At 33.9% G+C, this 15924-nt stretch overlaps 1 protein-coding gene across 2 annotated transcripts in view; it reads left to right on the top strand.

Annotated features, from left to right (window-relative positions):
• Window positions 1–15924, top strand: part of LOC117207541 (lachesin-like) — a 548209-nt gene that overhangs the window by 422979 nt on the left and 109306 nt on the right. For both annotated transcript variants that reach the window (XM_033447848.1, XM_033447850.1), the window contains one exon: window positions 6459–6561. In XM_033447848.1, coding sequence (XP_033303739.1) covers window positions 6507–6561 — 55 coding nt within the window. In that variant the 5' untranslated portion in view covers window positions 6459–6506. The remainder of the gene's footprint in view (window positions 1–6458; window positions 6562–15924) is intronic.

The following is a 15924-nucleotide window of genomic DNA, read 5'->3' as shown; positions in this document are numbered from 1 at the left end:
TTCTAGCTACTCATGATCGCTATTTTTTCCTACATTATTTAAATCTAAAACCTTAATTTAGACTTATCACTAATCATATCACTAGATACGGGAGAATTCTTTTTTCCGCGTTCTTCGTCCAAGTTTCACGTCGCTCTTCCCTCGCACGTCCGCTCGAGACAGCGTCCCAAACGACTCTCTCACAAACAATCGTCGAATCACGTTAAAAACTGACTTTTCGGATTTCGAAAATGTTTATGATCCACCGTTAAGGGTTTGAGAACTACGCGCGAAAATCTGAAAATTCTAACTGTACAAATTAATCAACAATATGAAATTAACGGAAAAGGTACTACTCAAAAATACCTGTGGCGTATAATCGCACCATAAACCGTTCCAATAAAGGCCTATTCAATATACAGTGACTATATTAATATTCGACACCTTACAATATAACGTGTCCGAGATATTGTATTTCTGTATATGTTTATTTATAATAGCGCAAAAGAATTGATTGTATTTGTTAATGTGTTAAATCGAACATTGTAGTTCGATATTTATACACATACTCTTTTAAATAACAGATAAAAAATATGTGCATTAAATGAATCGAGTAGACAGGACTGCAAAAAATCACCTACAAAAACGCACTTTAGCACACTAAGAAACGCAATGAATTCTTTTACTATTATAAACATTATTACAAACATATACATGTGTGATAATATCTCGATCACTATGATATCCGGCGTGCCTCTCTATTTTATAGTTATCGAAGTGTTTGCCAAAAGATCACTCTGCAAGCAAACGGATGACGAACGTTTGGATTTACTTCGGCTTGCGAACAGCAAAAGCATCTGAGAATAGTGTCCATGAAATGTTCGCCACAACGTACCGGTGTGAACGACTCATTTAACTTGTCATCGTGAACAATTGTACTGAATGGTAAAGGCAAAATCAGAATATAAAATTGCAGGATGGACAATAGTATTTTTGCAAGATTTGTCCTTGAAAAAATTCCTCCAGTAACAAATGTAGGAAAGACGAAACGATATCTACTGTATAGTATTGTAGTATCGTAAATATAGTAATAACAATTAGTTTATTAATAATAAATGGATTGAACAAAAAACAATGGTTATTTAACATGAAGTAATCGTAACAACGTATTATAATTAATTAACAACTCTCGTCAACTCAGATTCAACTCTCTTTCAACAACGCTAACGACACTATCTCGACAACGCAATTCGCACTCTCTGGCTTCTCAACTCATACTGCCGTTAATTCGTTTATGTCTTTTAGCAACCCTTTGTCTTTTGTCCGATATCTTTTGTTTAAGTCCCATCATGCACACGCTCAGCAACCGCTCGTTTACAATTCGCACGACACCCTCCCCCCCTAGGCCCCTCGTCCACGATACTACAATATGTATAAATAAATATTTGATGACTTTCTATATAGGGTGCTCTTTTGAGTAATGTCTTTTAGATATCTCTTGAATTTATGAAGAAGCAAAGAATATAATATTTTATTCGTAATTTGTTGGTAATTTTTATCGTAGGATCATGCAAGACAATTTTGTTCCCAGAGTCACAATTTTTATAAGTTTACAAAGCTATGGCTGCTTTTTTACATACATTTACATAACATTTTCTATCGCGCCGAAAAAATACGATAAAATTCGTTCAGATATATGTACACGTACAATAAATCATAACATACGATAACTCACTCACTCATATGGCAAATCCATTTAACTACCCTCATTGCAGCTTTTTTACAATGACAATTTAATTTACCGCTTGTTATTTAAAAAAGTATGTGTATAAAATGAACAAAGTAAATGTTTCTTATCAACTATAATATTCGATTTAACACATTTAAAAACACAATCAATTCTTTCGCAATATTATAAACAAATATATACGGAAATATAATATCTGGGACATGTTACGTCATAAGGTACGATGCACCACTAAGGTGCGGATGTCATTTTATATTACGACGCACCACTATAGTGGCTCACTGTAATGACATATTAACTCACCGTTTGAACTAAATGATCTTTTTAATTTGTCTTGCTTCACGCTTCTTTTGCCCTCACAACGTTTTATAACAGTATTAACAATATACAGATAGAATATATAGCCTTTGTTTTTGATACGCCAGTGTCAGGTACCAATTGTTGCTTTTCGTTAAAATAAATATACCATTATTCGATGCTCTTTTTAACATGCGAACCCGTATCCTTACAATTTTTTAGAATCTCCAACATCAAAATGTCGCTTTAAAATAGAAAACGAAGAGTAATTTGAAAAACAATTGTGACGTGGGTTTATGTGTCGTACCGTGTTTTAAAATATACCACACTCAATTGTATTATTAATTGTTAAAGTGAATTATTAAAGTTAAAGTATATGTATCATATCTTTAAGAAAAATTATAATTTAATTATCAAAAACTTCGTTGCAATATGCTTGTGTAGGGAACAGCATTATCCGTCACACGTTACAGTGCTGTATCGTTTACGCGTAATTCGCGTCAAACTCGGCCGTACAGAGAAACAGTTCCGCATAAAATTCAACCTGAGGTTTAACCTGAGAGGTTAATTTAGTCACTGTATATTGATAGGCTTTCATTGGAACGGTTTATGGTGCAATTATACGCCACAGATATTGGAGCTATCAAGTCTTCCTTGATTTGCCATTGTGACAAGTACGTCCGATTTCTTTTTAGCCTTCTTGATTCTGTTCTATAGTAATCGTTTAGCTTGTTACTTGAATGGGCGTCTATCTACTACTTATATTATGCTTGTATACTTTTGTTCCATCATTCTCTTATCTCTTTCGTCTTGTCTAATCTATTTTTATTTAAGTCCGCACGAAAATCTCTTACTTTTTACGTTCTAGTTACATTTGGCGCTGAGTGCAAACGAGCAAGTTTCCACTGGGTATGGAGTCTGATAATGTTGTACCACTTGGCCATTTTGTAATTTTGTGTAATAAAAATATAGCCACACAGTTAAAAAGTTTCATGCTATACCAAATGCGTGTAGGTGGAAGGAAAAATTAGATTTGCCCTAATTTTGTAGGCTTCCAAATTCTTTCTCATTTTGTGTAATTTATTGGGAACGGTACATCGATACACTGATGGATTAGCAATGGTCATCTGTAGTGCAAACATGTTCATTTACATTCACTGGGACTTTGCCGCAGCCAATCTCGACAGACATAGACACATTTAGCTATAGTCTTTGAAGCTGAAGATCATCTCAAAGTGACGTTATTATACATATCTGGACGTATTTTATAATCAGCTACACGATGCCAATAGAAAAGATGAAAAGAATGTAATCCGTTGCGTGCAGAGAAACGTTGATAACCTGCTAAACTGTGCAAAAGCAATCTTTTTTCTTTTATGTGGGAGAATTTTACAATCAATTCTCATTGAGAATTATAAGTAAATTATTCTGGCGTGGTACTATAACGTGTATAATAAGTGATTATCGCATGTTTGATTCTGGCTGAATCTAATGTTTAAATCTAAAAAGCAATCTTGGTAAAGAATTATATCGCATATTTGTCCCACGATATCCTTCAAATTATGTATAATGTATTTTTTTACGTATTTTTCGATGAAACGCTGAATCGATTTGTTTTATTCTCATAGCTCCTGACAATATCATTTACATATACCACTTCGTTATACAGGGTGATCGACAACAATTGTAAAAAGATTTAAGGGATGATTCTTGAAACCAAAGTAAGATGAAAATAACTTGTACAAATCATAGAAAAGAAGATTATGACGTTTAAAGACGTAAACCATCCTATGCGTCTTTTAAGAGAAATCGTAGATTAAACATTATACCTGCCTAGTCATTAAACTCCATAACTCAACGTCATGGAATTTTCGAGTAGAGAGGATTAAAGTTTCCTCTGATTCTTTGCCTCCATAAATAATTACTAAATAGTAGCACATACGAACAATGTTTATACAAATTTCACACACGCATCGCGATTGTCTCGTCCGTAGCACAATCACCGCGAGTGTCCATACTGTTCACAGGAAAATCAATCGTTTTATATTACAATACATGCTGAACATGGCCTCTGTTTTCTTGCAAACAAAGTATACAATAAGCACGATACAACAATACGCAGTGTATACACTACACATTACACACTACACACTACACAGCCAAATCACTCGCGTTGGAACTAGATAAAAAAGATCTAAAAAATAACGAGGAATAGAAAAATAGGGGAAATAAAAAAGTGCAAAGCTAAAAATGAAAAGGCCCAAAGAAATCTACAGCGGAATAAGTTAAACTTATACTAAATCTGCAACTAACTCCAACTTTATGTTTATACAGTTCTCCTAACGTTTCCCTTTAATTGTCGAAAAGATTCTATCCCTCCAGGATTGTTCTAGCCTTTTGCCAAATTTCTAAAATCGCTAAAACATGTTACGCAACAGGGTGGTAGTGGAGAGTTCAGTCGGAAAGAAACATTTGCGATGTTCTTCGCCAACGCTTTTGTTCTCTTTGCAAAATGAAATTAACCAGAAGCAGTTACGATAACTGAGGTGTTTCTTTTAGAAACACGGTTGGGTTTACCTATTGAGAAAACGAACAGGCTGCTCACCAGATGTGTTTAAAGATGGTTAGAATTACATGAAACTTTTTATATTGCAATTTATAGCCGGCTAGAAGCTGATCCATCTTTGTTTGAATCCTCTTTTTTTCTTTTTTTATTTTTTTACCGGAAATCCCCGAAAAATCGTGGCAACAGCCATAGCATACGCTCTGTGAAATCTCAACTTCTGCAATCGCTTTGCTGTTAAGCTACATCACAAATAAAGAAATACAGTAGCTGTTTGAATTGAGATCCTGCTGATACGTCGCAGGTTGCTAGATGCAGCAAGGGGATTGCTGCGGTGATCCAGTGGAAAATCTATAGAACGACGATTTCTTGTTTTCAGCCAAATGCCTTCGTTTTATCGCGCGCGATAAAGGACGCACAGGGACAGAGTTTGCATCTCCAAAAGGGACCAAATTCTGCAAAAGATGATACCTACAGCAAAATACTGACTATGCTAGTCAGGCACACTGATCCAGAAACAACAGTCACATTACTATAAGAGCATATCGGAAAAATGGAAAAATGGTTGCAAGATAAACAAATGAAAGCAACCCCCAGTAAATGCAACCATACTATATTTACAGTACGAAAACGGAAATCACCAAATATCCTATTGAATGGCACGCACAAACAAAGCAAATTAACTACCTAGGGCTCCGCTTAGACCCACAACGTACGTGGAAGCAACATATTAAAACAATTATAGATGAAATACGGAAAAAAAGAAGATGTACTGGCTAACTAGTCGGAATTCTAAACTCAGCGTAGAAAATAAATTAAAAATTTACAAAACGATAATAAAACCAATTTGCACGTGCAGAATACCAGTGTGGAGGGCAGCAGCAATAAGCCACATAAATGAAAGTAAAAAGATATTCAGAACGATAGTTAACACCCCATGGTATGTCAGAAACGAGGATTTACGCAATGACTTAAAAATATCAATAGTCAAGGAAGAAATCGGTGGATCTGCAAAAAAATGCAAAGAAAGAAGGCTGCTGAAACGAACAAAGAAGAAAACATGCCACCGATCTCGCTGAAGAAATAAAATAGACAAACTGGACATTATTTAGTAGTAAAACTGGAAAAATTTACCAAATATCCAGCTGGACAGATTGTAAAGCGCAAATTGAGAGTAAAAAAAAAAAGAGATGATACCTGAAATTTTCTTGCGCGTACTTATAAAAATCACAAATCCTATATGTTTACCACTCGAAATTTCTTGCCCGGTCTGTGCAAATAATCTCCAAATTTGTGGAAAACAGATTTTTTTTTGCATATGACAACGATCCTAGTAATCGGGTCGTAAAAATTTTAGAATGAGAATTGTAGGCATTAAAAATATCTATTAAACGAGACGTCACACGTTAAGATTGATTGATTCGTTGAGCCATAAGGGAAGAAGGATTTTATTTTAGCCATGTGCTCCTTCTCTATCTTTCCAGTCTGTATAACAGACCACAATAGGTACATCTATATACAAACATATTTGATAAATCTTTCATTAATATATTTAACTAAAATGTTTTTCACAATTGCTAAATATTTTCTTCTTATAAGAAACAAATTGCATACGATTTTTAAGATGTTAAGCATTTTTAGTCAAAAGTAATACTGGTAGCTTACCTTTGTTTTATTGATACTCTTTTACAGGTATCGCGTTTAATTCTTATTTACTCATATTATAAGAAAAGGTCTATAATAATCTTGTATCTATAACAAAGTTCCATTTCGTTGTTCTGCTGTTCAAGTATGCGACATATAAAATATATAAATTTTTCTATACGACAAAATAAATAAAACAAAAACAAATCGAGTTTTGTCTACTTTCAGATCATCAAGTAGTGTGCCAAACTGTCATCGCAAAAGTGGTTAATTCTCATGGCAGCACGGAAACTCGCAGCCCTCTTCACCGCAGTTCTGCATCTTTGCTTATGTGAGTGAGTTTTATTTTCTTCGAATAACTGATTGCTGATTTTTCTACAGTATATTCAAAATCACACATTGCCAGCTCGTACCTGTAAATCTCAAATCGCATTTGCAATTTAACAGAAAGCACTGATCGTTTGAAAATAAACTCCACGCAAACGTACGAAAGAAACGAGAATAGCTGTATGGAATAAATTAAAATTTCGCGTTACACAATTGCATCGATTACTGTCGGATTAATTTTCAGGAGAAAACGACAGATGTACCGGGTAGTGTATGGAAATGTATATGCATATCTTATAAAAGAAGTCCAAGTTTAATTTTATTACTCGAATGACATCTAGAAAGAAATTACAATAATTAAAAAGAATAGTGATTAGAATTCAATTTCATCGTTGTTATTAACAATGATCAAAATAAATATATTTTTACCACTACAGCACATAATTAGACTTTTAAAGCAGTCAATACGTTTAGTGCCACTATTGGACAGTAGAATAATTACGGGAGAGGTAGCCTCAAAAGTTGAATAATAAATACTATTTGTAAATATTGCAATAGAAAATTTGTATAAGGATAGGTACCGTTAGTTGAACATTTTATGCATTTTTATTGAAATCAGCTTAAGTTTTAATGTATACTAATGGCGTCAGAAGAGAGCTCCGCCCGACAGTCGTTAAGCAATTTATTCTGACCTTGAATAATAGACGATCCGTGCCGTCTATGCCCGAAGGACCACCTAATTACGACGTATTGGGAACGTTATACTAATTGTGTCTCCAAGATGAGATTGGCTGAACTTTACAACGTGGTGAAATTTACCAAACCGACTGAAGTTTGGTCCTTTTACTTTTAATCTGACTGGTGGCTTTTTGGCTTCTGACTCCGACTCGACGAATCAAAATTGTTACGCTGGTCACATTCGCCCCACCCAGGAGTCATCCTCCTGATCTAAAATCTTCAAAATTGCTAATTAGCTCAGCATCTCCGCGAGAGTTCCCGGCTCTCTCCCAGGAATCCGTTCTTCTGCAATGGAGGTGAAGTGATCCTCTCCAAGTCTCAGCAATTGATGCCAGTATTTGACATCAGCGCTTGACGCCAATCGAGACCTTTGCGAATACTTAAAGCCAATTCATCGGCAAGTTAGACCAACCCGGAAGCATCTGCTTCCATTTATTCTATTTATACGGAACTGTTTCTCCGTTTGAAAAATCCATTCTGTACAAATATATGCAACCATTTCCATCAAAGTCAGGTTCAACACTCATTTAGCTGAGATTAGCACAGGATTGCCTCGTGAGCAATTTTTCAAAAGGCTCCATCAGGGGCTGTTCTCTCCCCTCTCCTAGCAAAGAGTGGGGATTCGACAAGAGGCGACACTGTTATCCCTAATTGGTTGTTACAATGACTACAGACAAGCGGGATATTTGAAATGACTAAACTCGACGTGTCTCTTTACTTCGCTTTACTCTCTAGTAATTAACAATGCCTTTGTTAATTACTCTCTATCTATATATTACCAATAATGGTTTCCAAATTATTTAAATCAAACTTATAGGATTAAAAAGTTAGGAGATAAGAAATATAATGTAATTATGGCTTCGTAAGTGACATATTCCAAATATATCACACAGGTATATTTCATAAATAAGTTACACAAGCATTTATTACAAATAGATATGTTACAAGTAACTTACGGAGATATTTGATATATTCTCAAGTCTAAACAATTTTGCAACTATTGGCTCGGCATTGCCGATTACCAGATCTCACCACAGGGAAGTTAATATGAGTGGAGATTCGTAGCGAATTTTCACGCAAGTTACCGATCGTTACTGAAGCTTGCCGAATGGACATTTAAATTGGTTGTATCGTTTTATCTCTACCTAGAAGTTGTTTCTTTGTCAGGAGGGTTGCCTTTTGTTATGTATCCCTACTCTTCGTATCGATCGTCACATTACTGTTTTTAATTTCTGCTTGTCGTTGTCAGTTCGTAAACTTATTACGATTGCAACCAAAATTTATTCGTATGACGAATAACAGAAAAGAGAAAAAAAAACAGTAAATACAGGATTAACATTAAACGCTTAATATTACAACGTTGAAAAAGTAGACGCATTTGGTTATTAATATTTGACAGAAATGCAACATTTAACGATCTTATTTATGTTTTTCAACATTTCAAAAACATTTTTGTTTGTTTTTCAATTATTATTCAACCAGCTGAAAACTAGCTTGCACGCGCATTCAATCACCAAACATCGCAATTAAAAAAATTTTTATCGTAAATAATAAATAATTTGGGAGGAATGTATAATAATACCTTGCCAGGGTATTCTACGCATGAAAATGAGAAAAAAGTATCATACAAACGTAGGCTCAAGAATGCTTTGGTAAAAAATAATAACAAAAGTTCAAAATAACGTTATCCGGCGTGTGTGAGACTCGATAGGACTAGAAAACTTGAGCTTTTTTCACAAATTAAAAGGATTAGTTTACTAAATGAAAAAGTACTAGAATTTGTACAACTTTTTTATCAAAGCCTGTAATGAAAATTTAAACTATACGTACTGTAGATTTATGTGAGTTATATACATGTTGAAAATTTTATCGAAATCGGTTGATGCAGAAACAAGCGGCATGCGTCGAAAGGCGTAAAAGTCTTTAGATTTATTACAGTTATAGGCCAAAAATCGTGGCAAACTGCGATTTTCATCATTTTTAACCGTTTCTAGCTCGTAGCAACGTTAACCGATTTTGATGAAATTTTCAGCGCGTACATGACTGACATACATTTACCAAACATATTTTTTACGTATATAACGCTACCTCTGTACAAACATATTTGTCAACGCTTACATTAGTACGCTTACATTAGAGATAAAATGAACTTGTCGAATAGTTCCATTCCGAACACTTCTTCCTACATGTATAACGGGTGACCGGACTTGGTTTTTGGTTTAAACATAAAACTACATTGGTACATATACTTTCTTTGTATATTTTATACATGCAATCTTTGTTTTAAATCGTCCGTTTATACCGCCACCTTTGAAATATCCTAATCTTGCCTATCTCTTTCATTTGGAATTCAGTGGCAGAAATTTTTATTATTTTTTCCATTGTTTATACACCACTATATATATATTGAAGAAAGTTGCGTTAAAATTCATGAGGAGGTAACACATCGACAGATTCACGCGACATACAGTCGGAGACAAAAGTGGACAGGCAGTGGAAGTCGATATGAATAAAGTTTAATCGAATTAGTACTAGTGTTATATTCTTCAGTTTTATGGATTATGTGCTTCTATACTACATAGACTATTTGGTAAACTATTGAAATTAATATTCACAATTTTTTGTAAACTAGCTATATATAACGAAACTTCATTGATATATATTTTCATTATCCACCATTTGTCTTTGACCACCGGCTGTATATGATAGCAAACGTACTTCTACGTATAATTCGAAGTCTAAGGCAGAGCATTTTATTTCGTTAATGATAAAATCATCGGTATTGCAGGTATTTAGTACCGGTTGTGCAACACATAGCACAGACGAGCTATACGTATAGACAAATTACCTTATGGGCCTCTGCAGCTCAACGTGACTACCATACCGACGTAGAAATTCGATATTGATTTTAGCGTCCTCTACTCGTAAACGACAGTCACTTGATAAAGTACTTGTTAAAGAAGTATTAGCAAGGGCCAAACAGCATTCATGTGTAAATGCACGTGTACCTATAGAGAGTAGAGACGTTTGATTCGTACGAATAAGGCAATTGCAGACTCGATGCAGTGACGATTTGTGTCGCACGAATATTTCTTGGGTACTTTAGTAATATGTATATGTGTATATTGAATTACAGGAACATATATAAGGGTGGTTGGTAACTGGTGGTACAAGCGGAAAGGGGGCGATTCTACGCGAAAAAAGAAGTCGAAAATATACAATAAAAATTTTTCGTTTGAGGCTTTTTTTTCGAGAAAGTCGACTTTGAACTTTCGCTCGGTACGCGTGCGGTACGTTATAACGGATCTCACTGTAGATCGTTGTCTCGATGGAAAAATTAAAAAAAAAGAATTTAAAAAAAAATTTTTATTCTATATTTTCGACTTCTCTTTTCGCGTAAAATCGCCCCCTCTCCGCTTGTACCACCAATTACCAAATGCCCTGTATATAAAGAAATAGGCGATCGAGAAAAATGGCGATGGCGTTGCATGCTCTCAACGAACAAAAATTGATTACATATTAAATTGAGTAGTATCAAACATTTTTATTATTAAACAAAATAATTTCAAAGTTATAAAACATCCTTAAAAGATTCTTTCACAAAAATACATCATAGATGTACATATTTTAAAAAATAAAATTTACTGGTCACATGCTCATAATTTGCAGTTTATCTCACGTAATAATAGTTTACGTTGGACTCATTTATCTAGAAAAAATTTTTCAGTGATTGTTATAACACGTGTATTTCTTTTTATCTTTCTGATGACCCATTACATCTAAAACTAGAGTAAATTAACTAACTGCTGTAAAGTAAAACGAGAAAAGGGGAAAGAATTCGCAAATTAATTATAAACAAATTAACTGATTGATTTTAATGAAACTAATTGCGAAGATAGAACTGCGAGGAAGTTAGTTTCATAATTACTTTACGACACTTAACTTGCTTATCTGTTTGCCTGTATCTCGCTACTGTCCCGACAAATATTCTTAGATTTTCAGTTATTTCACAGATTTTTGTCATTTTAAAGTGACACGCAATGGAATTTATTGTTCTTAGCACAGTAAGCGTAACAATGTTTTCGTACTCTGTTGGTAACGTTGTGACACGAAAATGGTAACGGGGTTCTAGAGCGCCAGAAATTTAAGCCAAGAAGATACATTGCATGATTGTTCTAGTCTTCATATGTAATAATTTGGTCAATTATATATCTATTATAAATAAATTTGTTTTACGAAGTAAACTTTTTCCAACACTTTGCAATGCAAACAACGAGTATACCATTAAACAATTACGTAATAATCAAACTAAAGTTCACGCCTCATAGTATTATAGACAAGTAGCCAAATGCTAATTCTTCGCACATATTAATTTAAAATTACTATTTCATTGTAACGAAGCATCTTGCGCAACTTAATCGTAAGATACGTTTGATAAAAAACATAATTAAAAATGATACGGAGAAACAGCCCCCACTGTTTTTTATCGATCTTCAGAAAACAAAAAAGGAACTGCGGCATCGAAAAAACATTATTATCTCATTCCAACTACTATGAACGAACAAAGAAATCGTTCAATGTATCAGATGGTAAAAATTTGGCCATACAAAAAATTACTGCAATAAAATTCCAGTCTGAGTGATATGCCAAAAATTATTTCAACGCAATACGAAACAAGAGAACAAACGCAAAAGTAGTGTCGTACGGTAAGTTCAACAAAATACAAAATAATATGTCTACTAAACTGGTAGTTTTTCGCAATTGGTACGTTAATAACTTTTTATAAAGAATCGTGAGCTGCATTGAATAATGTATTAAAAAGTATATGATTCTATTTTGTATAAAAACAAGGTTGACTTTCACACGGCCTTTATGCTCCCGGCTACAGAAAAATTGGTCACGTCAAAATATGCCCAACCTTGAAGCTATCCAACTTTTGTCTGAAACATTTTCCCATCAAATTTAATAACAACAAAAGTGTTTCAGCTTCAACTCTTAGATGCCTCAGCATGTGCGTCAATTAAATAACTAAAATTTGTCAATACGAAATAATTGTCAACGTTTAAAAGTTCATGAAAAAGGGGCCGTGAGCAGAAATTAAATTTGTATCGCGGTCGTCGTGGTAATGCGATTGCAGATTTACGATATCATATGATGAAATTTGTGAAATCAAATGGTCTTATTTCATCGTCGATGTACTTGCAGCATTTGATGGAAATAATCTTTATATTGCGGTAGAATGGCGTCGTAACGACCCTGCAACAGCAATGCATCGTCATAGTTGGGCGTAGAGGAGTTTGTAAAATCCACTTAAATCCAGCATGATTTAGTTGGGCACACGACCTCTGAGCTGAATAACGACATAGCCTTTTGAGTAAGTAACAGAACCTCAGGCTTTTTAGACCGATAGGAACGGTTAAAAGGCTATTCGCCACACGGAGCCACTGCCACTTAGCTATGGTACCACATGGATAAATAGAGTTTGTTGTTGCGGTATTTATGACGGCCACGTCGCCCTTCTCGTAAACGTATTTCTCTATATTATGAGAAATCACATTTAAGGATTTATCCAGTGGACTTTCAACGAAATGTAATTACCGATGCGCTAGCTCTGTTTGAAATAAGCAGAAAAAGCTATTCAACACTAATCACGTTAAGATTGATACTTGATAATTTCGTTCTGAGAAAAGGTAAAAACACTTTTGCATCAAACTTGCTACAAAATCGATGCAATTTGCAGTAATTCACAAAGTAACAGTGCGTAAAGATATTGTTACATAATAGATACGGAACTCGCTTTTTATGTTTTTTGTTTTGTTTCGATGTCGACCAGTCGCCGGTGACCAAAAGCCAAGTTCAAACTCGACGACGGAGCTCGGCGACTCGAAGTTGCCAATATCGTAAATATTGTCGAACAGAATGAATGTCGAGGAAAGTGTTGTACTCACAAAGTTGCTTTCAAAGAAAAGGGAAGAAAATACCGAGTGCATTTCTTATTAAAGGGAAACCGTACAAAAAGAATGTTTGCCATGCTTCTTAACGACATTAACAAACATGAAAATAAATTTTATAGCTTTACGAGAATGTCGATTAAATCGTTCGATGAGATGTTGAGCGTAATAAAACTATCGATAAGGAAGATGGCTGCGAATATGAGATAGGGTTTGCAGTTTTCTTGGCGAAGAAATAGCTAATAGCTTGGAAATAACTAAGAAGGAAATGCAACAGGCCCACTGAAAAAGAATATGAAAAATAGCACAAAACAGCTACGTACGCATCGTAAAGATACCCAACTATATGCAAAATTCTGTTCCGTCTGCAAGAAAGTTGCTCGTTGTGTAAACAATGTGAATACAACTATTTGATTCAATGCACTTCGTTGGTCACCCACATGTTGCAGTTTCTGAACCTCCTGGTCGCCACGCACTTGCCCTTATACGCAGTAGAAACTCCTCTTACAAAAGTATGTCCGAAATAAAAAATTTCCTTGCTGGTGGTTAGTCGATCGTTTGGGGCATAACGTAGTATGATATTTCTTGACATTCGTTAGCTTTTGATTTAGCTACACAGCTGTGAAGAGGTCAGCCACGAAATTCCCGAAAACTATAATTATTGTTTGTTTAATGTAACTAAGTCTACCAGAAGCGAACTTGAATTGCTAGTATTGCATTTTAGTACTTTTGATATTTTTTAAATTTATATATGTATATATGTTTATATAATATTTGCTGAACATTTCCCATTTTTATTGTTTATGTAGCAATTTATGCAGCTTAATGTAGTACTTTCTTGTTGCATTGCAAAGGACGATGTCTTACCTTCGATAAAAAGGAAATTAGCTTTTCTCTTGTGACTTTACTTTTTAAACAAAGAAAAAAAATGAATAAAAATAAACATGAATTAGTACAAGTTGTAAAATTGTTATTAATTCGTGAAATAAGATTGAAAAAAAAGTAAAAATGTCAACTTTTAAATGGTTCAGATAAGTTAGAAGAATAAGTTGAAATAAGATAATATTTGTTAAAACGAATAAAAATAGGTTTGTCGATTAGTTTTGAAATAATGTAAATAAAGATTTTATAACCGTATTAAAATTCGTATGATTTCAAATAAACATCCGATTTTGCATTATATCCCCCAATAACTTATAAATACAATTAAAAAATAAGTCTTATTGATTATTCCGCATCAGCGAAACTACAAATATACGTCCAAACTGAATAAAATGAAAAAATAGCCAATAAATATATGATTTTATTCGGAAAATGTTTTTTACCGTGTTCGAGAAAATACTCCACTGCTCGTCGGCGGCCAACGATACATTTTAAACATTTTTCTTGTATTCTCCTATCCTACATAGAGCTGTAAAAAAAACACTTACAAATTGTAAACGCATACACGCACTTGAAAAAGTATCCGTGTGCCGCTCTATACCATAACAATTGTACAATGTTGTACAATTTCAACAGAGAAAACAATAAATAGTTTCTGCATCATTTAGACACTCGAGAAAATAATATTTACTAATGGTTTCTAAACAGAAAGCAATCGCTTAAAAAGGTTTGAACGTTAAAAAACTCTTATTTTACTGTGATATATTCTTAAACAATCACTCAAGCGGAGACTGTCCAAAACCAAAAATGTACAAAATAACTGTAAAAAATTAACTGCCATCATAAACGTGATGTTTTATGCTCCAGGTGTAATCTGTAAATAAATGCACGGTGTGTGTGTGTAAATCAAAACTCTCACATATGCATCACGTGTTTATATGCTAATATTAATTTCGTATACGTATAATATGTAATATTACATATATGTATATTTCATATACAGGGTAGTACAAGTAGTACGAACGGGCATGGGTAGATTCCTTATGAAAAGATAAACCAAAAATATACAAAAACGATTTTTTCTCGTAGCTTCGTTTTCGAAAAAATTAACTTTGACAGTATTATGAAAGATACTGATTAATTAATGCTGTCATTGACGGGCGTTGAACTGCAGAAACTATTTTTTCTCATTTTATGCTTTTAGTATCGACATATCATTATAAATATTCCAATTGATATTTAATAATAGGAAGTTCCCAAAAAATATTCCTTATTTTCAACGTTGTTATTATTATTATACTTTACATATATTTATTTATCATGTTTATTTGCAAATTTTATTCCCGGAATTATAACTATTTCATTTACTTATATAGATATTATAATAACATATTGTGATATTGGCAAAATAGGTAAAAATAAATTCCTGGCCGTGTTTTAAAAGAAAAATACTTGAAAATAATAACAATACCTGCTCCTAAAATATTTGAAACCATTGGCAACTAGTACCAACTCTTCCTTTACATGTCATTGATGTAGATAAATTCGCTTGTGGTAATGGAAGATATATGAATTCCCTGCACAATGGCTCACAGAGGGGCATTTGATTGGAAAGGCCTGGACGCTACAGTTCCCAAAGCGGCCGCGAATGTGTTAATGCGGAAATTACAGAAATTATCGTTTATCTTGTCGTAAACAGAACGTTACTCGCCGAATCACTGAAGCGAGAACTAATGTCAATGAATTTTGAGTCCATATGTGTTCAGGTATCTGTATAGTTTTTTTTCCTAACTGTT

The sequence above is a fragment of the Bombus bifarius genome, unplaced genomic scaffold (genome assembly GCF_011952205.1).
Source record: "Bombus bifarius isolate JDL3187 unplaced genomic scaffold, Bbif_JDL3187 scf7180000008037, whole genome shotgun sequence".
NCBI lineage: Eukaryota > Metazoa > Arthropoda > Insecta > Hymenoptera > Apidae > Bombus > Bombus bifarius.
This window is presented reverse-complemented; position numbering and strand designations above follow the sequence as displayed.